Source organism: Pelodiscus sinensis, chromosome 10 (genome assembly GCF_052426305.1).
Source record: "Pelodiscus sinensis isolate ZL-2025 chromosome 10, ASM5242630v1, whole genome shotgun sequence".
Classification (NCBI taxonomy): Eukaryota; Metazoa; Chordata; order Testudines; family Trionychidae; genus Pelodiscus; species Pelodiscus sinensis.
Genome location: NC_143061.1, coordinates 7,526,776 through 7,553,369, shown reverse-complemented (window position 1 = coordinate 7,553,369; position 26,594 = coordinate 7,526,776). Strand labels below are relative to the sequence as shown.

Below are 26,594 nucleotides of genomic sequence, written 5' to 3'. Positions count from 1 at the left end.
AGTGCAGGACTACTCAACTTTGGAAGCCCCGGGGGCCACAATGATACTCACAGCATATGCCGAGGGTTGCAACTTAAGTGTGGTTGCATATACATCCAAATATATGCAAATAGCTTCTTTCATACTGACAGGCATGAATACAAAGATTAAGGCAAGACTACACAACACACAGGCCTCCTTTAAGTCAGTGCTGCTGATATTAATAAAATGCAATATTCACCTGATTTCCACCCATATGACAGCCCTTTCAGTGAGCAATGACAGTCCAGGAATTTTACTACTAAAACACATATCAACAGAAGACCATTATATTGACCACTTTTTTGATTTGGCTCCCACTTGCGGGCTGCATGTTGAGCCCCATGTAAATCCAAACTACCCTGTGGGCCACAAACAAATGGGCTGTGTGTTGAGTAGCCCTGCTGTAGTGCCTAAAACCACTAGTCAGGTGCCAGGGCTCGGTGCTGTACAAATACTGAACAAAAAGATTCAAAGCAGATACATGCTCAGAGGCGTTTACAATGGGTGAGGGGCATATGCGCCCATCTGAAAAGAGGGTCTTGGTGCCAAGAGGGACAGTGATTTGTGAATTGAAACATCTTGGGGGAGAAAGGGAGAGTGGTGCGCACCCAGGCTGTTTCTAGATTGGCATGATTTTCTGGAAATGCTTTTAATGGAAAAGTTTTCCATTAAAAGCATTTTCGGAACAGAGCGTCTAGATTGGCAGAGACGCTTTTCTGCAAAAGCACTTTTTGTGGAAAAGCGTCCATGCCAATCTAGACGCGCTTTTCTGCAAAAAAGCCCCTATTGCCATTTTCGCGATCGGGGGCTTTTTTGCAGAAAACAAATCTGAGCTGTCTACACTGGCCCTTTTGCACAAAAGCTTTGCGTAAAAGGGACTTTTGCCTGAACGGGAGTAGCATAGTATTTCCGCAAGAAGCACTGGTTTCTTACAGTAGGAAGTCAGTGCTTTTGCGGAAATTCAAGCGGCCAGTGTAGACAGCTGGCAAGTTTTTCTGGAAATGCAGCTGATTTTCTGGAAAAACTGGCCAGTCTAGACACAGCCCCAGTGTAATTGGCCAACTGTATCAATTTACCCATCTTAGCTACATAGCAACTAATGGCTGCATTGCAGTACAGCCCCTCTCCGAGTTACGAACCAAACACTTGGTCATAACTCGATCCGTTCGTAACTCGGACCCCATTGAGTTACACGCGACCATGCTGTTCATAAGCACAGGTCGCGTTCGTAACTTGGGGACCGCTCCATGGAAGCTTTGGTCATAGGTGCAAACGGTCGTAACTCGACCGTTCGCAACTCGGGGAGCGGCTGTACAGACAAAAGACCCAAACCCCCATATCCAGGGCACTCGCAATCTGAGCTCAGAGCAATGAGTGGGGAGGGACGGGGGAGGTTCTGACAAACTACAGAATTGCTCGTTCTGTGGCTTCGGGATGCAAGTTGATGTCCAGCTTTCTGGAATTAGCTGGATTTTCACCTTTCTTTAACATGCCACTGAACTGGTTTGGGGAACAAAAGAGCAGAGGAATGCAGGGAGTCCAGGAGCCCTTCAGCTAGGATAGCAAACAGGGTGGGGACAGGGCTGATATGAGACTGATTTGCCCGAGTTAAATCAAGCAGGGATTACACATCAGAGCAGCAGCTGAGTTCAACAAGTGACCATGTCCAGAGCAGCTGATACTGAGAGCCAGGAGATTGGCTGGCTACACGGCTCAAACAGCATGACTGAGCAAAATTGTACCAAAGCAGCCACCCTGGCACAGGCTGAGCCAGTTAGCCAGGTTCCAGGAGCAAGGAACTGAGCCACCTGCAGGGGTGAGGCAGCAGGGCCAGAGTGCCTGGAGCTGGATTGGAGGCTGCTGCTCCGGAAACGAGATAAAACACAGAGCTCGGCACCACTCCTGCTGTGTTGGTAGCGGCCCAGCCACGGGGAAGGGGAGGGGAAGAGGGCGAATCAATCAACCCGTGTTCTAGCACACACAGCTAGTGAAGGGGCTGAGCAGACTGGTTTCAGAGTTCATAGGAAAGCTAATGTGAAAACCCTGTATCAGGATCGGCCTCTTGGCAAGGTAACTGGCTGTGGGGCCAGAGGGGAATCCTGCAGGGGAAGGAAGTAGGGTACAAGGCTGTAGTGACCCCACCCAGAGACAAGCAGCTGAGGAGGAAAGGGGCTGATGTGCCGAGGTTGGGGAGTAACCAAAGGATGATGCTGCTCTTGAGCAGAACCTGCATGAGGAAGAGGGAAACCCACAGGCAGAGTTCTGGGCAGGGTAAGTTGGCATGGCCCAGCCAATTGCTCAGCACGAGGCACAGTGGCAAGTTGCTGGGGGGCCAAGAGCTGCACCCCATTTGCACTTCACCCTGCCAGCAAGAGGCACCAGCGCTGGTACAGGCCCTGGGCAGAACTTCTGGAGGGTGGCAGTCGCCAGCACGAGACCCACCTCTGGCTGAAGCCTACCACCACCCAGGAAAGGAGCAGCGAGGACTCTGCTGGCCTCTGCTGACCTTCACCCTTGCCCAGGTACTCTGTGAAAATAAGGGGCAGTTTCTGGCTGTCACAGCTGGGACAGTGAGGCTTGGCCAAGGGCACAGCAGCTGCATGGCTGATCCAGCAGAAACTGGGGCCCGGAGCAGGGGCGCCCCCACCATGCCTGAGCAGGGATCATGCTGCCACCTGCCCAAGTAACAAGACCAAGTTGGAAGGAGCATGTTCCCCCGGAGCTGAGCATCTCCCCCAGGGCCCTGAGCAGGAGCCTGGAAGTTGGGCTGGTGGCAGAGCTCTGACTTCCAGTGCAGCTGAGGGAAGCCGACCAGGGAGCTCCTGGGTCTCCAGTCACTGCTCCTGTGTGGGGGAAGTGTTGCGAACGCAGCCAGGGAGAAGTATGGCCCAGGCACGGTCCTTGAACCTCCCTCTGCCCCAGGGCTCCAGCAAGGGGCAGAGTAGCCCCCACTTCCACCACCTGCAAGCCCACCCCCATTCATCTCAGGCCATCTTTAGACAGAAGCATGGTGCATCTTGCTAGGATCAGCTGAGAGCAGCCCAGCTGTGTGCTCCTAAAGGAAAGGGGAAGGAAAACCACAAGCCAGCCCTGGGCCCCCGCCCCTCCAGCACTGTCAGGCAGCAACAGCCCCATGGGCACCCAGTGCCCCGCCCCATTCCTGCCCAGCCCACAGGGCCAGCAAGCAGCTGGCCAGGAGAGTCAGAGCCTGACCCTCAACCTCTCCCCCAGGTCAGCACCTTGCTCTCACCTTCCCAATCCATCGCCTCTCAAAGTGACTCTGAGGAGGGTGTCTGTGTGCACTGGGGGAGTCCATCATCCTGCGCATAGCATGACCTAGAATTAACCCGGGGCCCCGGCGCTCTCCTCTGTCCCTCTGACCCCTGCACCACAGCAGGGCGGAAAGGGACCAGCTCTCCCAGCAAAGGCTCCAGGCAGGGGAGAATCCACACGCCCCTCAGCGAGCTGGCCCAGGGCGTAATCCCCCTTCCCCTCTGAGTTTGTCTTGATGGGAAAGGGGGCAGCTGCTGGGCCGTGAAGCACAACAGCTGTTGCTCACTGCCTCTTACACTGGGCATAGCTAGAGATATCACAGGCCTCTGGCAGGGCCCCAGCTGACACTCAGCCACCTGCCCCTCGTCCAGGAGAGAGGTACCAGGCCTGGAACCAGCCCCCGGCTGTGCACAGGCAGTTCCCGCAGGAAACACTGGGCAGCACCAGTCCCTCACATTTATTTTTTAAATCAGCTTTCAGTAACAAAACCACCAAGTGGGGAGGTAGGTCCCTGTCCCCCAGTGTGATGCCCAGCACCTGCCCCATCCAGGCACGGCCCAGCGCCTTTTCCTCCCAGACCGTCTCGTGCCAGCTCAGACATCATAGTTGGGGTTCTTGCGCAGGATGACAAAACCCTCCAGGATGGGGGTGACTGGCAAATGCTCCTCTGTGGCCAGCTCCGCCCGCTCGCCGTGTGCTAGCAACACTGGCGTTGTGTGTGTCTGGAAGCCAGTGATGGTCTTCGGTTTGCCCGCCTGGCCCACCACATCTACAGCCTGGAGGAGAAGCGAGAGGTTAGAGCTGAGAGCCCGGAATAGCACCTGTCACCCAGCAGCAGCCAAACTCTGGGGCCCAAATGACAGACACTGGCATGAGCCACCACAGATTCCACGCTGACACAGCAGCTTCTGGGCTAGGGATGGAGGAGTGTAGCGGATTAACCAGTTAGCAAAAGCTTATAGGTTAATGCTATAGACTCCACACCTTCCCCCCTTCCCCTTGCCAGTAAATTGTTTAGCAGGCTGGCCAGCAGCCCAGCTCAGTCCTGGCTTACAGTGGAGCCGAGGCCTACTCCTGCTGCGGCTCAGCATTTAAAGTGTATTAGAAGATGGGTGGGCAGGCAACCCAGTTCCATTCCAGTTCGTGCCGGGGCCCCAGACCCGCCCTTAGACAGGGGCTGCTACCACCCCGCACTACTGCCTCTTTATCACAGGTAGCAGCACAAGGAGACAGGCAGACTGGCTCCCCTCGCGGACCAGGATCCGTCTGGCACTCTGCGCTGCTGCCTCTGATACAGAGGCATCATGCAGCAGGGTAGAGGGCTGCTCAGGAGTGGGGCCAGAGTGCACTGGCTGCCAGCCCCGCCCCAGGGGACTACAGAATAATCAACTAACCAATAAGAATTCAGAAGATTACTCAACTTTTCAATAAACAGATATTTAACATCCCTATTCTGGGCCAGATCCGGCCCATGACCCACCCAGAGGCTCGGGCAGCTTCCCTGCCTGTTCCCCCCCCCCCCCCCCCGCATGCAGCTCAAAGTGTCTGGCTGCAGGGCCCATGTGCTCTCTGCATGCTGTGTGCCTCTTGGGGAAGGGAGGGTGGGCTTTGCATGCTGCCCCCACTCCCAGCACCAATCTCCCATTGGCCAGAAACAAGCCAATAGGAGCTGCCTGGGCTGTACTTGTGGTGCAGGCAGCACGCAGAGGCCCTCACACCCCCAAAGGGCACGCGGCACACAAAGAGCACATGGACCCCATAGCCAGCTGCTTTGAGCAGCGTGTGGGGTGCAGCAGGCCCACGGGATCCACTAGGCTGCTGGCCAGGATCCCCCTAAGGCAAGCACATCTGAACTCTCTGCCCTCCCCTACTGCATCAGGTCATAACCCAAACCCTCTGCACCTCCCCTCCTGGACCCCAATCCTGTGCCTCAGGTCACAGCCCCCTCCTTCAACCAAATTCTCTCCCAGACTCCACACCTTCTTGTGCACTCCAATCCCCTACCCCAACTTCCCTCCTACACCAAACCTCCATCCCAGATCTGCACCTCCTTCATGAATATCATGGAAGAGCACGGCCCTCGACCACTTATCAAAAGTTATTGCCCACCCTGCTCTAGCCAGACCCCCTACTGACAAAAGGCCTACCCTTTCTGTCCCCAACGGACCCCAGCCAGATCCCTGACGGACAAAGCCTCCTTACCTGCCCCACCCTGACCGACACTGGCAGAGGCCGCAGCTCCTCGTCAAAGGTCACCAGCATGCGCGGCTGCATGGCAGCCACAAGCCCGTACAGAACATAGTGGGATTTGCCCAGGATGACTGGGGGAGAGAGAAGGTAATTAGGGCCCCGGGTCTCAGCTCAAAGCAAGTTCTGGGTTATCCAGCTGTCACCACCCATGGCAATGCAGCCCAACAGACCACAGCAGACACCACCAGGATGGTGGGCTTGGCCCTGGCCATCCACCTTCCCAGGTAAAAGGCAGGCAGCCAGCCTGCTGCCCAAACCCCACATCAGAACGTCCCTCTAATCTTTTCCCTCCATGCGCAGAATAAATGTTGTGTTTGTGCACTGAGGCATGTGTGAATGTGCACCACCCACAGAAACACAAACCTACATGTGGGTGCTCTGCTAATCAGCTGGGCAACATCTGAATCTCTCTTGAGCAGCCACACAAGCATGCAGCCTACAAGGAACACTGCTGCCTGGAGCCAGCCTGTGAACCAGCTCCTGGCTCCCTCCTCTCCAGGAGGAGGCCCAGACGCACACAGGTACTCACTGTTGCGCACATCCAGGAAGGATACTAGGACAGTCAGCAGCCCGGCGACAGCCACCTGGCTCATCAGCTGGCGGTCGCTGTGGTAGGGACACAGGGTGAGTGTCCCCTTCCCCAGGTGGGTCAGGCCCTGCACAGCAAAGAGCACATGAGCAGAGATGCCCCTGGTCAGCATGGCCCAGGCAAGTCTCTCATTGAGCAGGCCCTACCCCCCAGTGGCTGAGGAGTCCAGCTGTCCTCCGGGGCAAGGCGCAGCTGGAAGTGCTAAGAGCCCACCCAGCCACCCCAGAGAATAAAGGCCGGGCTCCGGTACTCACCTGGGCCAGCCGCACCATGAAGAGGTTGTTTGGGTCTTTGGCGTGGTACTGGGCCAGCTGCCTCAGCATGGCGGCCAGCCGGGCGTTATTGGTGCCTGCAGACAGGAGAAATGGGGTGAGCAACAGGCACAAATCCTAGGCTGGGAACAGGGGGTGCTTGAAACAGTCAGCACAGGGCCCGGTCTCTCCCAGGGTGCTGGGCCGCTTGCAGCCCCCGCGGGCATCACCCACACGCTGCATCTGACAGCCTCGGGGCACAATGGCCCAGCCCCAGAGATTCCCCCCTCCCCCCCCGCTCTGCCTCGTGCAACAGGCCCAGCTCCCCCCGTGCCCATGGGCCCTTCCAGCCTCACCCAGCAACTCAGAGGCTGCCAATGGCCCAGCTGGCACGAGGGCTCCTGCCAGACCAGAACAGGTGACCAGGCCGGGGCAGCCAGTTTCATGCAGCCACTGCAAGAGGGCACCGAAGCCTTCAGCACCTCCCCCAACGTGTTGGCACCCAGAGCCGAGACGCCAGCTGCTGCGCTGACAGGACGCCCTGGAATGCACCCACGATGGGGGGCGGGGGGTGGCCCAAGGAGCCAGCTCTGACCACCCTCCCACTCGCCGCCCTTACCGCTGCCCACCATGCCCATGGCAAAGATGGAGTTGTAGGAGACCTCGGGGTCGGCGTCGTGGGAGAACTTGCTGAGGGTGTCGAGGATGTTGAGGCGCGGGTTGGAGACGGAGATGAGCGCCAGGGCGAGGGGCACAGCGCGGCGCAGGGTGGGCTCCCCGTACCGCAGCTGCACAGAAAGGAGGGAGTCAGCCGCCGGGGCACTTCCCACGCTGCCTGGCCCCCCCTGTTGTCCTCACCCCTGAGCCAGGGACTCTCAGCCATTAACAGAGCTCCTGGACCATCAGGACATGAGGACTGACAAGCAGCAGCCAGATCCAGGGAACCAAAGAAAGCAGGAACCTCCCCCTGCTGACCCAGCCTGCCAGGAGAGGGCGGAGAGTTAAGTGGTCGACTTGAGGGCAGCGCTGCTGCCTCTCGCCCCAGGCGTGTGCTCCCTGCACACTCCTGTGCCAGCTCTTGCTTATGTCTCCTTCCCAGCCTGCATCCAGCTCCATCGCCGGAGCCCTTTGCTTAGCTCCAGGCACCTCCCTTGCCCTGCCACGCAGCCCCCGAGGCAGAGGCCTCTGTCCCGCAGCGTCACTCACCAGGTGACCGAACGTGCGCAGAGCCATCTCAGCACCGATCTCCTCCCCCATGGCGATGAGGGCGATCCCCAGCACCGCCACGCCCTGCAGGGGAGGAAAGATGGAGAACTGGCTAAGGGGCCCCGTCACCCCTCCCCCCAGGCCACATGAGGCCAACCCAGAGTAGGATAGTGTCTCCCCCTCCCCAGGAGTCAAGATGGTTCTCCCAGAAACATCTTGCCCACACGAAGGGCTCCTCGTTGGGCCCAGGCAGCCCTTGTAACCAGCTGCTGGAACACCTCCCTTGGGGAGCAGGCAGCCGTGCTACACCGGCTCCATCGTGCACAGACCCCACTGGACTCCTCAGGCAAGCTCATCTCCTGTCCCAGCCATGGCAAGCAGCTCTGCGGCAGGCCCTTCCATCCATGGGGGAATCTCTTTTGGCCCTGGGGGATGGGGGGAAGGGGTCTCCCCACCAGCAAGCCCAAGCAAAGGAGATGAGTCTGGCCCTCCCCCCCTCACCTGATGGGCACCCATGTCAGCTGAGCTCTCCTTCTTCTCCTTGTCCTTCTTGTCCTTCTTCTCCTTGTCCTCCTCCTTCTCCTTGGAGTCAAAGTGCTCGCTGCAGATGTGGAGCAGCTGCTGCACCTTCAGCACGTTGCCCGAGCCTGGGGGCAGGAGGCACTATGGTGACTCTGGGCACTGGCCCGGCCCACCCCCCGCTAAGCTGGCCAGAGACTCACCTGCGTAGGCACAGATATCGACCAGCGTGTTGGCGAAGCTGCGGAAGGGCTCCGACACCACCTCCAGCGCCGCCAGGATAGCCTCGATGGCCTCCCCCTTCCCTGCCGAGGAGAGCACAGGGCAGCCCGTTAGAGCAGCGCGGCCCCGGGCCCCTGCTGATGCGCCCAGCTGGGGGGCTCAAACCAGCAACTCGCAAGCGCCTCAGTGAGCGTCCCAAGCCAGCAGGATCCTCAGCAGCACCAGTGTTTCTCCAGCAGGGGGCGCTGAGTGCCCCTGGGGCTTGGCTGGAATGGTTCAGAACACTCCAGATCCTGCAACCAACAGGACTCCCGTCCCACCCCTGCATCGAACAGCACATCCTCCCCTCCCCCCAGAGCACCCGGCTCTAACGGGCCCATCCCCCCACGCTCCTTCCACAACCCACTGTCAGGCCGTGGCAGCTGCAAAGGATTATGGGACACAACAGGCCACAGAGCAAAGTTTTAGTTCACGAACCTGCCTGTGGCAGTCCCTGATCGCCGCTGCCACCCCCTCAGGTCAGCCTGGGCTCCCAGCCCCTGCCCACCAGCGCTCTGAGCCGCTCGCGGGGCAGGGAGAGTGACGGTGCCACAAAGACCACTCCCTCTAGCCAGAGCCCCCAAGCCACGAAAGCCTCAGGGCCTGGAGCTGCTTTCACCCCTGCCACCGTGCGCCCCTCCGCAGAGCCCCGAGCCCAACCTTACCCAGGTGGTTCAGGCCCAGGCCGAGCGGCAGCCACCTGGCGTAGGTGTCCTTCAGCTCCGTCTCCGACTTCTCCATGATGGTCTGGAGGATGGTGGAGGTGACGTCCCCATTGCATGAGCCCACAGCTATCATGCCGCAGGCCAGGGCCGTCACGCCGGCCACCTGGCAGGGAAGGCAGAAGAGGTGAGCTCAGACAGCCCTGCCTGCGCCCCAGAGCCTTTGGAGGACACAGAGCAGCCGCTGCAGCGATGGGGCAGAGCACGTGAGAAAGGCCTGAGGCCTCGCCTTCAGACCCAGCCACCTCTGGAAAGCTGTCTGGGCATGTGCTGCTCCCATCGGGCTCTCCACAGACTGAGGAGAGACTATTGGGTCCCATTTTGCAGGACATCCTGAGACAGCAGCTCTGGGCCCGCTGCCCCAACCCGTCCTTCATCACCGCTAACCTCCGCCCATGCTGGGAAGCTGCTGAGAGGCAGGGCCAGGGCTCTGTCCAATTCCTGCCTCACCCAGATCAGCGTGCTGGCCTGGCCTCAGCTCTCACCTCCATGCTGGATTTGGAGTCTCCCATCACGGGTAGCAGCAGAGTCAAAACATCTTCCCGGTTGGAGCCCGCATAGGCCAGCCCTAGCCTGCAACACAACCCAAGGGAGCATTAGCTGCAGGAGCCGCCCTGCCCAGGAGGCAGGGGCGGGGGCGGGGCAGGCCCTTACCCAAAGATGGCGCCGATCCTCATGGTGTTGCTGTTGTGGAGGACGTAGTCGGAGAGCAGTGCGAGGGCAGGGTCGCACTCATTCCTCACCCCTGAGTTCACGATGCCGCAAGCCAGCAGGGCTCCCGACTGCAGGACAAAGGCACCATCAGCCAGGCTGGCATGAGGCTGCCTTGGGGACAGCTGGGACATGCGGCTCAGCGCCACACACAGCAGGAGGCGCCCAAAGTCTACATGCAGCTCACAGGAAAGGGGGCAGATTGCATTGGCCAAAACCAAGACTCCTGCAGCAACCGGTGCCGCTGGCCTGGGTTCCAGTGAGCAGCTGGGGCAGCTCCGGGGCCAGCCACATGGCTGCAGCTGGGGCAGTCTGAGGCCTGTGCGGCCTCCTCCCCCGCAGTGTAGCAGCAGTTTAGGTTTGGGAAGAGGCTCTGGGCGGCATTTTCTTTGGGGGGGGAGAGGCTCCCCAGAAGTGGCAACACGTCCCTTCCTCAGTTCCCAGCCAATGGGAGCTGTGCAGCCAGCACTTGGGGCAGAGGCAGTGTGCAGCTAGGAGCTGAGGGAGCAACAGGTCACCCTCATCTGGGAAGCTAGGCAACCTCACCAACCAACCCCCCCCTTCCCCGAGGGGGTCCCAGACATCCCCCTGCATGTCCTGTCCCCCCCGAGCACCTGTGGCACTCCCTCTCCCCCTCCCCAAAAGCATCTGTGGCACAAACTGCCCCAGGCTGTTCCCCCCTCCCCGATGTAGTGGGGGTATGTAGTACAAGTCATGGACACCTCATGGGCTGTCAGTTTTTATTTACTACCCATCACCTGCTTATGACTTTCACTAAAAATACCCATGACTAAATGTAGCCTTAGTCATAACCCACACAGAGGTGCAGCTCGTGGGAACTACAGGCCCCATCATGCCATGCTCCACGGGAGCGGACCAGCCCAGGTGCACTGCCTGGTGGGATTTGTAGTCTCCAAAGATCTTGCCTGTGTTAAGGGGACAGCAGGGGCCCCTAGTGAATCTCAATGAGCAACCTTCTGTCACCCCCATTCTCGTGCCAGTCAGGCCCCAGACCCAGGGAGCAGTTCTCAGGGGGTGTGAAGCATTCAGCTGGGAGGACTGAAGTTGGTCCGTATGTCCCTTGCAGGACTGGCCCATGCAGCTATGTCACCAGGTGTGCTGGCATCTGAGCCATGGCTCCCTGGCCAGAGAGGCTGCATCTGAGCCCAGGCCCAGAGCAGTGCCACCCACCTTAATGTAGTCCTCAGAGGAGTACAGGTACTTGTCGATCTGCGTGAGCCCCCCGTCCACGTCCCAGAGCAGGATCATCCCCAGCGAGGCAGCAGCGCTCAGCATGCCTGCACAAGGAGAAGTCCTCCTGTCAGCCTTGGAATCACGACCGGGCCCTACACCCCTGTGCGGGTGCTGGGGTTCCTCAATGGCTGCGTTCCCATACTAGGAAAGGGGGATCCCTCAGAACACTTCCACTGGGGCAGTCAGCTCTTTGTCGCCTGGGTGTCCCACCGCTGCCTTTGGGAGCTGCCCCAGGGACACAGAGATCTGCAGCACATTCTCTGGGCTGAGACAGTGGGGCTGGATACTCCACAAGGACCAATTCCTCCACCACATGCTGCTGGAGCAGTTTCACCTTGATTCCGTGCACAGAGGGCATTGCAGAGGCCTCCATGCTGGGCCTGGAAAGCAAGGTCCAGGGGAGGCAGGCAGCAAAACAAGCTGCCTTCCTCTATAATCCAGACGCCAGGTCCCAGCCTGGCAAATCAGGGCCAGGTTGAATGCTGCACGCTAGGATATGTGGCCCCCGTGGGCTACAGAACACGCCCCAGTGCCACCAAGCTACATTCACGTTCACACCCCTGCGGGCTGCTCTCCCCATTTGGTCGGGGGCTGCCAATGTAAGCCAGCAGGATGTGTTATCTAACCCAGGGGCTGAGGGGCCAAATTTGGATTGGGACTTCCAGGCTCAGAGAACATAAGGAGCATCCCTTGGAAAAGCTGCTGGACGCTCCCAGCTACAAGCTGCCATTAGGGAAACTCCTGTAGGGCCCAGTCCCGGCTGCAGTGAGCACCCCACCGCCCTGTCCTCTGGGGAAGGGGCAGGCGGCTCCTCCCCCGCTCACCATGATCCTTGTTCTTATACAGCCACTTGTTGCCGTCATCCGTCAGCAGCTTGTCCTGCCCGAAGGCTGCGTTCACGAAACCGTTCACGAAGGACGAGGCCAAGTTCATCCGCGCAGAGTCCACCTGGGAGCCGCTGCCGCCGAACCCTGAGGGAGCAGAAACTGCGGGGTGAGCCGGGCAGAGCGTCGCCCGACCTCATTAGGCCCATTGAGCTCAGGGGCGTTTCCCCATGCCCAGCCCCCCAATTCAAGCACCCAATCCCAGAGGGTCTTTCACCAGGGCCATCCTTAGGCACACGCAGCTCCAAGGGCACCACTACATTTGAAGCACCATGCTGGTTCCCCAAATATAGTGGTGTCCTATGCTGCGTATGCCATGGGATGGGATGTTAAGCAGCCACAGGCAGCACTGGCTCCGAAGGCCTCATCCTCTGGCTGCCTCTGCCCCCCTGCCCTCCTCTCGCAGGCTCAGCACCGCAGCCCCACCCCCTGCAGCATCAGCACCAGGGCTCCAGCACCGCACACACACGCCTCCGCTCGCTTGGTGGTGGCAGGAGCACGGGTCGGAGGACTCGGAGGAGCAGGGGCAGCTGCGCAGCTGGAGAGAAGCAGCGTTCTCCCTCTCTGGCTGGCAGCATGTGAGCCCACTGCTCCTGCAGCCCACCCGCACCTCCCACCTGCTGTCCTGCCACTACAGTGAGACTCCTTCCCTGCACTGCTCCGCTTCAGGAGAGCTGGCAACGGCCAGCCCCTACAAACCCCTCTAAGGAGCAGCTGCTCCCCTATGGGGGATGGACAGGGAGCGCCAGTACGCAGAGGGCATAGGGCACCAGCACTGGTAGGGACAGCCCTGCCTTTCACCCTCCCCACCCTGCTAAGGTCCCACCAAGGAGCCCATCCCATTCAGCGCAAGCAAGGAAGAGCTTGAACCCACAGGGGGCGCTGCAGAGACAGCACGACCAGGGGCTGCAACTGCAGACGGGCCTGACCGGGCACGCGACAGGCCAGATGCCCGTGCCCTTGGACGAGGCCGCCCGTAGGCCAACACCGAGCCCGGCCCCAGCAGGAAGCGAAGGAGGAGACGCAGCTTTCGCTTACGGTTATTTTCCAGGTGGGTTTTGTAAATGTCGTCTGGCACTTTAGGCTCCATTATGTCCAGCTGCAAAGAGGGGAGAAGAAGAAGTCACCTCCCTTGCCAAACCAGCCCCCCTCACAGCCCCTCCGGAGGGACGCAGCTGTGCACAGCCTCAGTACACCCGGGCTCTGCCTGATGTTGCCAAGGGCATAGGAGGTGCCGGAGACCAGATGCACTGACAACACACACAGCCCCTGCCGAGTCAGTGGTCAGAGATGAGTGTCCCCTCAGCCCCACTGGAGCAGTGTCCCTGTGAGCTGGGCGCTTGTGCGACCGCTCAGGAGATTCCAGCACTGCCTAGCTGATTAGCAGAGCACCCACAGCTAGAAGGCCCAGTTTCAGAGCAGCCTGGCATCTGTACCAGCACCAGGGATATAAATCATCCTTAATGGGTGATGGTTACTGGTTCCGGTTCACCAATAGGGCTGGAGCAGCTCCCCGCCCACCCCAAGCAGGGGCCTTTTCCCACCACCGGTTACACCCTGGCTCCTTGGGAGCAGGGCTTGGCCTCCCAGAAAGCTGGCTTCGCTGCAGGCTCTGCAGTATGAGGCTTATATACAAGCATTATACCGCAGAGCCCATATAACCCACCCACCTACTGTGGCTCACTGTCCCATGTAGTGGCACTTAGGCTGTAGAGCTCCCTTGTTCTTATCTCTCGCTGTATGCGGTCTAAGCTGAGAGCCAGCTAGCTTTATAGTGCAAGCTGTGGCGGCTCCTACACTAAGCTCCAGAGGTCCCAGGTTCAAATCCGCCTGGTGGCGTTTACACCGTGTAACCATGAGGATTTTTAGCAGTTACATTTTTAACCAACTTTTTTACATCCTTAGCCAGCACCCAGCACTGGGGACCTTGGGTACAATCCCGAGCCTCCCCACTCAGCCCAGTTTGCTAGAGACCGGGTCAGGCACCTCACCTCTCTGGCCAAGGCCAGGAAGTTGCTGTTGAGCTGGACATTGGACATGATCTCGGTGAGGTCCTCGTACTCCTCCACATCCTCGTTCAGCTCCAAGAAGACACCGTGGCGGCCCAGCATGAAGGCCATCTGCTTCTGGATGACCCTGTGCGGGCGAGGAAGGAAAGTCAATGCCAAGCAGTGAAAGCCTGGGCCCTTCCCCCCTGCAGCAGCACTCGCAGTCCAGCTCCTTTCTCCCCTCAGACACTTCATAAGAATGGCCAGACTGGGTCAGATCAAAGGGCCATCTAGCCTAGTGTCCTGTCTGTCCACAGTGGCCAATGCTAGATGCCCCAGAGGAAGGGAATACAACAGGTAATCCCTCTCCTGTCATCCATTTACACAGAAACAGAGGCTAGAGACACCATCCCTACCCATCTTGGCTAATAGCCATTGATGGACCTAACCTCCAAGAATCTATGTAGCTCTTTTTTTAACCCTGTTAAAGTCCTAGTTTTCACAACATCCTCTGGCAAGGAGTTCCACAGGTTGACTGCGCAGCATGAAGAAAAACTTCCTTTTGTTTGTTTTAAACCTGCCGCCTCTTAATCTCATTTGTTGACCCTTAGGTTCTTATATTATGGGAACAAGTAAATAACTTTTCCTTATTCACTTCTTCCACATGTCATGATTTTATAGACCTCTATCATATCCCCCCTTATTCTCCTCTTTTCTAAGCTGAAAAGTCCCAGTCTTTTTAATCTCTCTTCATATGGGACTTGTTCCAAACCCCTAATCATATTTGTTGCCCTTTTCAGAACCTTTTCCAATGCCAATATATCTTTTTTGAGATGAAGCGACCACATATGTATGTAGTATTCAAGATGTGGGCATAACATGGTTTTATATAGAGGCAATAAGATGTTCTCTGTCTTATTCTCTATCCCTTTAATTATTCGTAATATTCTATTTACTTTTTTGACTGCCGTTGCATACTGAGTGGATGTTTGCAGAGAACTATCCACAATGACTCCAAGATCTCTCTCGAGTAGTTGTAGCTAAATTAGTCCCATCATATTGTAAATATAGTTGAGATTAAATTTAATGTTGATAAATGTAAAGTAATGTGCATTGGAGAAAATAATTTGCCATTTTGTTGCCCAATCACTTAGTTTGGTGAGATCTTTTTGAAGTTCTTCACAGTCTGCTTTGGTCTTAACTATCCTGAGCAGTTTAGTATCATCTGCAAATTTTGCCACCTCACTGTTTACCCCTTTCTCTAGATCACTGATAAGGACAGACCCTTGGGGAACACCACTAGTTACCTCCCTCCATTCTGAAAACTGACCATTTATTCCTACCCTTTGTTTCCTGTCTTTTAACCAGTTATCAGTCCATAATGGGACGTTCCCTCTTATCTCATGACAATTTATTTTACTTAAGAGCCTTTGGTGAAGGACCTTTGTCAAAGGCTTTCTGGAAATCTAAGTATACTGTATCTACTGGATCCCCCTTGTCCACATCATAGAATCATAGAACTGGAAGAGACCTCAGAAGGTCATCAAGTCCAGCCCCCTGCTGTAGGCAGGACCAATTCCAACTAAATCAACCCGGCCAGGGCTTTGTCAAGCCGAGTCTTAAACACCTCTAGGTGACTCCACTACTTCCCTAGGTAACCCATTCCAGTGCTTCACCACCCTCCTAGTGAAATAGTTTTTCCTAATATCCAACCTGGACCTCTCCCACCACAACTTGAGATCATTGCTCCTTGTTCTGCCATCTGTCACTACTGAGAACAGCCTCTCTCCATCCTCTTTGGAACCTCCCTTCAGGAAGTTGAAGGCTGCTATCAAATCCCCCCTCACTCTTCTCTTCTGCAGACTAAACAGACCCAAGTCCCTCAGCCCCTCCTCATAAGTCATATGCTCCAGCCCCCTAATCATTTTGGTTGCCCTCCACTGGACCCTCTCCAATGCGTCCACATCCTTTTTGTAGTGGGGGGCCCAGAACTGGACACAATACTCCAGATGCGGCCTCACCAAAGCCGAATAAAGGGGAATGATGACATCTCTGGATCTGCTGGCAATGCTCCTCTTAATGCAACCTAATATGCCATTAGCCTTCTTGGCTACAAGGGCACACTGTTGACTCATATCTAGCTTCTCATCCACTGTAACCCCCCGGTCCTTTTCTGCAGAACTACTACTTAACCGGTTGGTCCCCAGCTTGTAACTATGCTTGGGATTCTTCCGTCCCAAGTGCAGGACTCTACACTTGTCCTTGTTGAACCTCATCAGATTTCTTGTGGCCCAATCCTCCAATTTGTCTAAGTCATTCTGTACCCTATCTCTGCCCTTAAGCGTATCTATCTCTCCCTCCAGCTTAGTGTCATCCGCAAACTTGCTGAGGGTGCAATCCATCCCCTCATCCAGATCATTAATAAAGATATTGAACAAAACCGGTCCTAAAACCGAACCTTGGGGCACTCCGCTAGAAACCGACCGCCATCCTGACATCGAGCCATTGATCACTACCCGCTGGGCCCAGCCTTCTAGCCATCTTTCTATCCATCTTACCGTCCATTTATCCAATCCACAATCCCTTAACTTGCTGGCAAGAATATTGTGGGAGACCATATCAAATATTGTGGGAGACTGTATCATGTTTGTTGACCCCCTCAAAAAAGTCTAGATTAGCAAGGCATGATTTCTCTTTATAGAATCCATGTTGACTTCCCCCAACAAATTATGTTCATCTATGTCTGTGACAGTTTTATACTTTACTACAGTTTCAACTAATTTGCCCGGTACTAACGTTAGACTTACAGGTCTGCAATTGCCAGGATCACCTCTAGAGCCCTTTTTAAATATTGGCATCACATTAGCTATCTTCTAGTCATTAGGTACAGAAGTTGATTTAAAGGATAGGTTGCAAACCACCGTTAATTCTGCAATTTCCCATTTGAGTTCTTTCAGAACTCTTGGGTGAATGCCATCTGGTTCTGGGGACTTGTTAAAAGTTTATCAATTTGTTCCAAAACCTCCTCTAATGACACCTTAATCTGGGACAATTCCTCAGATTTGTCACCTAAAAAGAATGGCTCAGGTTTACAAAAAACCATGTTTGTTAACATCCCTACTGCCTATGCCCCTCCCATCCCCCTAATTCCCAACAGCAGTTTCCTGGATCACAAGCCACAGCCACAAGGAGACGTGATAGCACCACAGGCTGGCCCAAGCCCGGGCCCTACACTGTGGTAAGACCTTGCTCTAGAGATCAAAGGAGACTTCCCCGTTGCCTTCATGTCAAACCTAGAGACAGGGCTTGCATCAGGAACTCCTGTCTGATGCTTCCTGCCCACTCACACATGTGTCAGGGACAAGGCTGCCACATCGGCCTGCTGGGAGGCTCCTATTTCTGGGGCATGCAGGGACAGCGGCTGCTCCCACCCAGAAAAGCTGCTGAAGTGTAACCCCTCAAAACCAGCTCAGCACAAGCAGGAGCCAGGGCAGAGTACCGGAGAGAGGAAGGCGGCACTGCTGGCAAGACCATCTCCATACCTGGGACGACGGTACAGCCAAACCCGCCAGGGCTGTAGCACAGGAACGTCGAGACCAAAAGCTGGTCTCTACTGCTTGAGCCACAGGAGCAGCTCCCTTAGGCAGTAGCTGTAGTAGAGTATTTATCTTATGCGGAGCAGCCACTAGAATGGGAACGTGAGCCTCGCTGGTCTAGCGCAGGCTGTGCTAGTCAAGCTCATTTCATGCCCATCCTCAGCAGCCGGAGGGGAGCAAAAGAGTTTCAGCCCAACCCTGATAGGGGCAGAGCAAGGGACTCTCTTTAGAGACCAGTGCCCTGAATGAGTACAGCAAGGGCAAGCCGGCCCACCATAGCACAGCCAACAGAACAGCTCTCTCGGGCAGAGGGGAGGGGGCTGAGGCTGCCAACAAGGGACCAGTTACTGCCCGTTGCGATGATTGTTTAAATGACATAGCATGACAGGTGGCTACATGATGAACCAAGACCCCTGGCGCGTTCCACAGCACAAACTCTCCTCAGGTGGCAAGGACGCCCAGGTGCTGCCTGCCTGGCCTGGGCTAGGAGCGGGGACTAGGGATGTAAAATCCCAGTTAATCAGTTAACCGGTTAAACATTAGCAGGGCTCGACAAATAATGCAATCTGCTCCCCCGTGGCAAGTAGACTGCAACCCGGAAGAGCCGGGTTCGGGCGAGCGGGACTCTCCGCGGATCGGCGAGCCCTGAACATTAGGTTTAAGCAATTAAGTGGGATCCTGCTCCCAGCATCCCCCTGGTGCGGGACAGCCAGCTCCCGCCCACGAATGAGTGTCTGCTCCCAGGTACCAGTTCACATCCCCATTGGGGACCTGGAGACAGTAGGGTCTGTACCCCACAATGACGCCATAGCGGCTGATCTGCCTCAGCTCCCTCCCTGAGCCAAGCCCAGGGCTGAACAGGGAATCTCCACGTACACGTCTTTGCAGGAAGTGAAGATGTCCTCCACCAGCTCCATGTCGTTTAGCATGAGTGCCAGGCGCAGGGCCTCCGGGTAGCGGCTGAACTTGCGGAAGATCCCCAGGGCACAGCGCAGGAGGGCTGAGTTCTCGGGCTCAGGGACGTAGCTCACACAGCTTCGGGAAGGAGACACAGAAGAAGGTAAGTGCAGCTGCTATTGAGACCAAGACCAGAAAGGTCTTGCTGCTCAGCCTGGGGCGAGGAGAGATCTGGGCCAGGGTGCAGAGCTTTGCATGCACCAGCCAGCCCCTCACAGCAGCTCGCTCAGACAGCCGCTCTTACATAGCTGGACCAAAGGCTCCCAGTGTTCCAGGAATCATGGTATGCCGCCATCTACCCTGCAGCCACCACCAGGACTTCTGCGCCACCTGGGGCGGTTTACAGCTTTCAGTAGGACAGAGAGCTCAAACTGAGAACCCCCAGCACAAGGCAGCCTGGCTCCTATGCCCTGCCCCATCCCAGAGCAGCTTGGCTCCCTCACCTGGTCAGGTACAGGCAGACTTTGGAATAGGCATTGTCGTCTATGTATTTCTCCAGCATGTCCATCTGCTCAATCTCCATCAGCAGGTCACAGGCTTCATGCTCCGCATTGTGGGCCATGTTGTAGGGCACAATCTCCTTCACCAAGGTGAGCAGCGTTTCCCGCTGGGCCTTGTCAGCCTCATCCACCTCCTGCCACTCCTTTGCAACCTCGCCTGCCAGGTGTCTGGAGGCGCGAAGGGAAAGAGGCCATTGGAACACCGGCGTGGAGGACAAGAACCACTTCTCCAGGGCTGCAATCCCCACAGTGCTCAAGAGAAGCTACATGCCCACATCTGAACAGGGTCACAGCCTACATGGGGCTAACACCTGGGAAGGGGGACCATGGCCGAGTTACGCCTGTTGCTGGATAGACCACAGTCCTCCAAGGAGAGAATGCTGATCAGACCAGACACACCAGTCAAGTCCAGCAGCCTCACTCACAAACACCCATGTCCGAACACCAAGCCCTGAGCCTCCCAAAGCAGCACCCACACAGTTCCCCCATCAGCACCCACAAAAACAGAAGCAGACAGTCTTTGGGGCAGGCATCTGGCTGTGCAAATGTTCCACCTTCTCTGGGACACGAGGCCCCATAAACTCAGCACAGGTGCCACACACAAATGCTGGTTCCTTTGCCCCAGAGACTGTCATTCAACTTGAGAAACTTCACGACACACAAGCCAGTGCAGACAACCAGCATCCTAAGGCAGAGCTCAATCACGCCGCTTGTTCAGGGAGGGGCCTAGCCAAACGGGCGTTACCTCAAAAACGTTTCCAATCCTAGTGATTGAAAACAACTTTCTCCATGTGATCTGATGCAGTGCCCTCGACCGGAGCTTGCTTGCCCATGGCTCACAACTGCTGCTCAGTGCATTAGGAAGATAAGCTTGCAAACTTAATTCTTTGTTTCTCTGCTGTTTCCTTCCCCAGCCAGGAAACTGAGCAGAATCAGGTCAATTTCACTCTGTTTGGAGAATCTGATCCACAGAACCAGACAATCTTAGCAACTGCCTGGAAGATCCTAACCAGAGGGATGCTATAATGATATTTCGTGAAACACAGAGACCGTGTGTGTGTGGGAGGTGGCTCATGGTTAGGTCTTGCCTTCTTTATTGAAGGAGAAGGGAGTAAAAAGCACATTAATTACATTTGTAAATAGGCACTCCATTGAGAGGAGCTGCAAATACCAGTGAGGACGGAAAAAGGCTACAAACTGACCAAGCAAGACTGGAATCATGGACAAAAACAGCTTAAAAAAAAAAAAGGCTAATTTTGAGGTGTGTATGCACAGGCCAGACGGGCATAGGCCCTCTTTCTACAGCTCAGCTCTGGGCCAACGCCTCAAGTCCTAGAGCAGGAAGGGGCAGCCCCACTTTACACAGCCAAAGGAGAAGAGGCGGGAGGAGGGGGACAGGGCAGACAACGCTGTCCGGGGCACTGGGCCTCAGGCTACCACACAGACACAGACGGGTTGGCAGGAGTTCAGAGAAAAGCCACGGACACAACCCAAGGGCTAGAGGTTATAAGTGTTAAAAGTGATGGATCTGCCTCGCCTGGCAAGGCAACAAGGCATGGTCCCAGTGTGGACGTGTCAGAGGGGTGTAAGCAGAAAGGAGGGATGTTAGTCATGGGGGTGCGGCTAGAAGGAAGGAGGTAAGAATGGGCACAGCCAAGTTTCTTCTTGCCAGCACGATCTCTCTACCTTGCTCAACATCATGGACTCAGACCAAGCGGACTGTGGAACAGTTTCCCAAGGAAACGGGGGACAAGCTCTGTCATAGAGGACATTAATCAGGAGCGGACCACTCGTTCCACACACAGCAGGCAGCAACGCAGGGGTGGGGATGGACTTGGTGACACTGAGCAAAGGTTTTTCCATCAGATTTCTGTGACTCCTATTCCCGGCCCCATTTCTCACCTGACATACTCATGTCCCCATGATGCCAGCTCTTCCTGGGACCCCACTAGCCGGTATTTCAGACACTCTCGCTCCCCACTCATGGTCATCGCCAGAACGGAAATTATATCAGCTGCAAAACGCTGCGGGAGAAAGTGCTGAGACAGTCACCCACATCAGCCACAGCGCCTCCCGAGCCCCAGAGAACTACGTAGCACCACACCCCTCCCTTCACCCTGTGGCACCCAGAGACTGCAGTAAGTAGGGACTTCCTCAATCTATAGCTCCCAGCATGCAGTTTGCTTCAAAACACTTCAGCCACATGACAAGCTGCACATGTGCTCTCATTTCAGGGCCAATAGTTCCACCGAGCAATTCACCCCGCACACGTGGGGTTCAATCCGCCCTCATGCGCAGGGCTCAATCCCCCGATTGCCTTGCTGCTGTCCAGTGCTAGCGTCAGACTACACCGAAACAGTCTCCAGAGCTTTCCTCCACTGTCACACACAGCGAGAGTCACTCTGCTACACTGTCATCCCCACCCGCCTAGCGATTCCAGCACTGCACCCCGCCGCCGAGAATCACCCACCTTGTTCTCTCCAGGAGCCATGTTCTCGTAGATCTCCTTCAGCTTGCCATAGTGAGGCCGTAGGAACTTGAGGGGCTTGGGAACAGACGTCATAGAGGTGGTGGAAGAACGGATCTGCCTACGCAGCTCTTCCAGGGCAGGGCGATACAGGGATGTGTCCTTCTCCTGCAAGGATAAACTGCATCCGTCAGGAAGTGGCAGCTGCCCACAGCACCTCAGCCTCGCCTGTTCCTTCCAAGCACAGCCAGCTAGCTCCCAAGACGAGCAGGCTCAGCAGTCAGACACCTGCCCAGCCAGCCAACTCATTTGGAAACGTTAAGTACTCTGGCTCCTACTGACGGGGGTGCCTCACTGCAGGAGTCAGCCAGGTGTGACTCGGCAAGGGGGCTTCTTAGCCACGTTTGGTGGACTGGCATCACGTTGGGTCAATTCACGCCTCAAACACTAACACACAGCGACAAAAGCCAGCTCCACAGGGCAGCCTGAAAGTCTCTGTGCTTCGTAATGCTGCACAAACGCCTAGGCAATACACCTGAGCTTTGCCCGTACACCTACGGCTGGCAAACTCTGGCTCTCAGGCTCTACCCGAACCGAGCAGTTAATAAAAGATGCAGTTGGCTTGCACTGAACATGAGCTGGGCCTGGGAGGGCCAGGGACTGTTAAGAGGCCAGCAGTGTGTTTTGGAGGTGAAGGCCCTACTGAGGGAATTCTGTATGCAGGGGAGAAAATCTTAGCTAAGCAGTAGCCTGTGAAGCATGGGCTTTGCCATCTCCAATCCCAGCGGACAAAACCCAGAGACCAGCCACTAGGTGACCCTACTCCCAGGCCATCAGAGAGTTTGGGGGGGACCGCTGCACCCACTTCGCCCATTCAAAGAGGCAATTCTGTTACTCAGGGGATCCTGGTGCTGCCCCTTCAGACTGGGACCCAAAGGCAGGGGGAGTTGCCTGACGCATGAACGTGACATAAGGCAGATACAGGCTCACGGGAAGCAAAGGGAACTTACCCCCAAGCGCTCCACAAGCATCTCCAACTCATCCTGCAGCTGCTTGTCTTCCTCAGACTGCAACATAGGAGCAGAGAGGTCAGATCAGCCCTAGAGGAAACCTTCCTGCCGCCCCACAAAACCCCGGCAGCCAGCGGAGGCAAGGGGAAGAACTACCCACGTTCTGCGCCCAAGAGGCTCCCCAGCTGGCAGAACCAATGACTACAGGGGCACCCCCCCCCCTTGTGCTTCTGACTGCAGCAAGGCACCTGGCTCATGGCCCCCCCAACCATCACAGTGAAACAGAGGCGGGCACTCCATGCCCAGGCACTGGCTTAGGGAGTTCCCTCCAGCCGTCATTCAGCCACAACAACTGAAAGAAGCACTCAGCTGTGCACAAAGGGAGCCGAGGGACTGCAGCTCTCACCCTTCCTTATCCCTCCCCCTCTGGGCTCCTGGGGGGCTTCCACCTGCTCAGCGTGGGGCCCAGTGCCCTTCAGGGAACCTGACATAACTAGCTCCAGGCTAGGAGCCTTGGCTCCCTATCCACAGACTAGGAAGGGGGCAACTCTGTGCCTTTAGAACAGAGGGGCCCTTGGCTGAGAAGGGTATTAGAATCAGCTCCCAGGCAGGTGTCTGGGGGCCTCCACAGCAACTCCCCTCCCTAGAGAAGAGGGGAGACTGGCTTTGAACTCGGCCTGGCAGTGACTCAGTTTTGTAACCAGATTGGGGGCATCACATCTGCCTCAGTGAGGGACACAGACCCCCAGCCACACGCCTGGGGTAGGGATGTAACAGTGCAATCGATTAACCGATAAGCAAACGCGTATCAGTTAATGCTGGAGACTACACGCATTTCCCCTCCCCCACCAGTACATTTTTTTAGCAAGCTAACCAGTAGCCCAGTTCAGTCCCGCTTGCCAGGTCCAGGACCTACCCCCACTACAGCTCCGCATGTAAAATGTATTAGGAGCCAGGTGGGCACGAAGCCCGGCTCAGTTCTGGTTCATGCCAGATCCGGGAGCTCAGACTCCCCCAAGACCTGGGCTGCTGCCACCCCATACTGCTGCCTCTGTATCAGAGGGAGCAGCACAGGGCGACAGGCAGCTGGTCTGGGAGCGGAGCTGGTTTTTAACTGGCTCCCCTTTGTGGACCAGCTCCCGCCTGGTACCTCACGCTGCTGCCTCTGATACAGAGGCAGCAGCATGGAGTGGCAGGGGGCTCCTCGAGAGTGGGGCCAGAGCGCACTGGCTGTTGGCCTTATCGGTTACTCAACTAGTCTATAGTTCCCGGGGGTTAGAATTCATGAGGTGAATCGACTATTCAATTAACTAATATTTAACATCCTTAGCCTGGAACCCACAAGTGGTACAGGTGGCTCATGGGGTTTGTGGGTATTGGTGTCCAGGCAGCCCTGGCAGCCTGGGGGGCAAGTATCAGAGGCAGGGGGTGTTGGCAGGGGGCAAGTATTTGGGATAACACTGGCCAGAGGAAGGGGATGTCCAGTATAGGCAGCCTGAGGGGCAGGTGAGTACCGGCGACCTGGAAAAGGGGAGTACTAGTGGCCAGGGAAAAGAGAGTATTCAGGCCATGGGGTTATTGCTGGGGTACGGGTATTAGCAGGGGGGCAGATATCCGGGGCAGGCAGGTATCAGTAGCCAAAGGTAGGGGACTATCTCGGAAAAGGTTGCATCAGTGGGCAGGGATATGGGGGCAGATGGGCACCAGGAGCCAGGGAAAGAAGGACATTGATGGGGACCAGCAGCCAGGGGAAGGGAAGTTATCCGGGGGCAGGTCATATCAGTGGCCATGGGGTACCGCAGTGGGTATCGGCGGAGGGCAAGTACCGACAGCCAGAAGAAGGAAGGTTACCTGAAGTTAGGTAGGTACCGCTAGGGGGTGTTGTCAGCCCGGGGGGCGGGCAGGGGTCAGATATCAGGGGAGGGGTATAGGGGGTACCCCAGTGGGCACAGGCAGCCCAGGGGCACCAGTGGGAGGGGATACTGGAGGTACGGGGGTACTGGCAGGCAGGGGGTACCAGGAGAACCAGCGGGCAGGGGGTACCAGGGGTACTGAGGGTACCAGGGGTACTGAGGGTACCGGCAGGCAGGTGGTACCGGGGAGGGGATACGGGCATACCAGCAGGCAGGAGGTACCGGGGGTATTGCGAGAACCGGTGGGCAGGGGGTACTGAGGGTATGGGCATGCAGGGGGTACCAGGGGTACCGGCGGGCAGTGGGTACCAGGGAGGGGACATGGGGGTACCGGGGATACCGGCAGGCAGGGGTTGCCAGTGGTACCACAAGAACCGGTGGGCAGGGGGTACCAGCAGGCAAGGAGTACCGGGGGTACTGTGGGTACCAGCGGGCAGGGGGTACTGGGGATACCGGCACGCAGGGGGTATCAAGGAGGGGATACGGGGGTACCGGGGATACCAGCGGGCAGGGGGTAGGGGCGGTACCGGTGTATGGGGGTACCGGCGGGTACCAGGGGGCAGTACGGGGGGTTAGGGAGGGCCAGGGTTAGGGTGGGTACCGGGGGTAGGTGGTACGGGGGTACCGGGGGTAGGCGGTACGGGGGTACCGGGGGGGGGTACCGGGGGTAGGCGGTACGGTGGTACCAGGCGGTAAGGGGGTACTGGGGGGGTACCGGGGGTAGGCGGTACAGGGGTACCGGGGGGGTACCGGGGGTAGGCGGTACGGGGGTACCGGGGGTAGGCGGTACGGGGGTACCGGGCGGTACGGGGGTGCCGGGGGTAGGCGGTACGGGGGTACCGGGGGGGTGCCGGGGGTAGGCGGTACGGGGGTACCGGGGGTAGGCGGTACGGGGTTACTGGGGGGGTACCGAGGGTAGGCGGTACGGGGGCACCGGGGGGGTGCCGGGGGTAGGCGGTACCGGGGGTACCGGGGGTAGGCGGTGCCGGGGGTAGGCGGTGCCGGGGGGTACCGGGGGGGTACCGAGGGTAGGCGGTACGGGGGTACCGAGGGTAGGCGGTACGGAGGTACCGAGGGGGTGCCGGGGGTACCGGGGGTAGGCGGTGCCGGGGGTACCGGGGGTAGGCGGTGCCGGGGGTACCGGGCGGTACGGGGGTACCGGGCGGTACGGGGGTACCGGGGGTACCGGGCGGTACGGGGGTACCGGGGGTACGGGGGTACCGGGGGTACCGGGGGGGTGCCGGGGGTAGGCGGTACGGGGGTACCGGGGGTAGGCGGTACGGGGGTACCGGGGTGGTACTGGGGGTAGGCGGTACCGGGGGTACCGGGGGTAGGCGGTGCCGGGGGTAGGCGGTGGAGTACCGGGGGTACGAGGGTAGGCGGTGCGGGAGTACCGGGCGGTACGGGGGTAGGCGGTACCGGGGGTAGGCGGTGCCGGGGGTACCGGGGGGGGTGCCGGGGGTAGGCGGTACGGGGGTACCGGGGGTAGGCGGTACGGGGGTACCGGGGGGGTGCCGGGGGTAGGCGGTACGGGGGTACCGGGGGTAGGCGGTGCCGGGGGTAGGCGGTACGGGGGTACCGGGGGGGTGCCGGGGGTAGGCGGTACCGGGGGTAGGCGGTACCGGGGGTACCGGGCGGTACGGGGGTACCGGGGGGGTGCCGGGGGTAGGCGGTACGGGGGTACCGGGGGTAGGCGGTACGGGGGTACCGGGCGGTACGAGGGTACCGGGGGCCCAGCGGGGGCCGGAGCCGGCCGGGCCCGGCGTGACTCAGCTCGGGGCCCGGCCCGTGCGCAGGCGCGTGCCGCTCTCACCAGCTCCTGCTCCTTGTCCGCCGCCGGGTCCTTCCGGTCCTTCGACCACAGCCCCGACATCTTCTCGTCCCCGCCCCCCGCCGGGGTCCCCGCCTGCGACCGGCTCTGGCCCCCGCCGCCGCCGTCCTCCATCGCGCTGCTCCTCACCGCACTGCGCAGGCGCAACGGGCCCGCTCCGAAAGGGACCAATCACAGGTAGACACTACGTACCACGTGCTCTCGTGTGGCGGAGGGGCGGGGAAAGCGGCGGGGGCGGGGCTAGAGGCGGGGGCGGGACCAGTGGCGAAGGCGGAGTTTGACGGGTTCGAATGTGGAAGGGGGACCCGGCCGCCCCGTGCCTGCCTGACAGCACGTGGGGCTGGCGGCACGTGGGGCCTGGCCCGTCCATCTGTCTGTGTATCCAACCATC

General features: G+C 57.8%; 1 protein-coding gene across 1 annotated transcript; it reads right to left on the bottom strand.

Annotated features, from left to right (window-relative positions):
• Window positions 1-3,736: 3,736 nt before the first annotated feature.
• On the bottom strand, window positions 3,737-26,352 carry PSMD2 (proteasome 26S subunit ubiquitin receptor, non-ATPase 2). The gene is made up of 21 exons (XM_075938103.2): window positions 26,186-26,352; window positions 22,460-22,516; window positions 21,453-21,617; window positions 20,885-21,006; window positions 18,926-19,150; window positions 18,402-18,560; window positions 13,933-14,077; window positions 12,980-13,040; window positions 11,882-12,028; window positions 10,995-11,101; window positions 9,747-9,874; window positions 9,578-9,665; window positions 9,036-9,198; window positions 8,313-8,414; window positions 8,092-8,237; window positions 7,591-7,674; window positions 7,004-7,172; window positions 6,388-6,482; window positions 6,074-6,200; window positions 5,497-5,615; window positions 3,737-4,070 (listed from the first exon to the last, which is right to left on the bottom strand). The coding sequence occupies exons 1-21, from the start codon at window positions 26,315-26,317 to the stop codon at window positions 3,888-3,890; spliced, it is 2,724 nt and encodes a 907-aa protein (XP_075794218.1). The 5' UTR covers window positions 26,318-26,352; the 3' UTR covers window positions 3,737-3,887.
• Between the last annotated feature and the right edge of the window lie 242 nt (window positions 26,353-26,594).

Excerpts from the sequence above, each read along its gene's own strand:
- PSMD2 (XM_075938103.2), bottom strand. The coding sequence starts at position 26,317 with ATGGAGGACGGCGGCGGCGGGGGCCAGAGCCGGTCGCAGGCGGGGACC. Across the intron at positions 12,029-12,979 it reads AACCCACCTGGAAAATAACC|GGTTCGGCGGCAGCGGCTCC; the intron begins GTAAGCGAAAGC and ends CTGCTCCCTCAG. Across the intron at positions 8,238-8,312 it reads CGATATCTGTGCCTACGCAG|GCTCGGGCAACGTGCTGAAG; the intron begins GTGAGTCTCTGG and ends TCCTGCCCCCAG.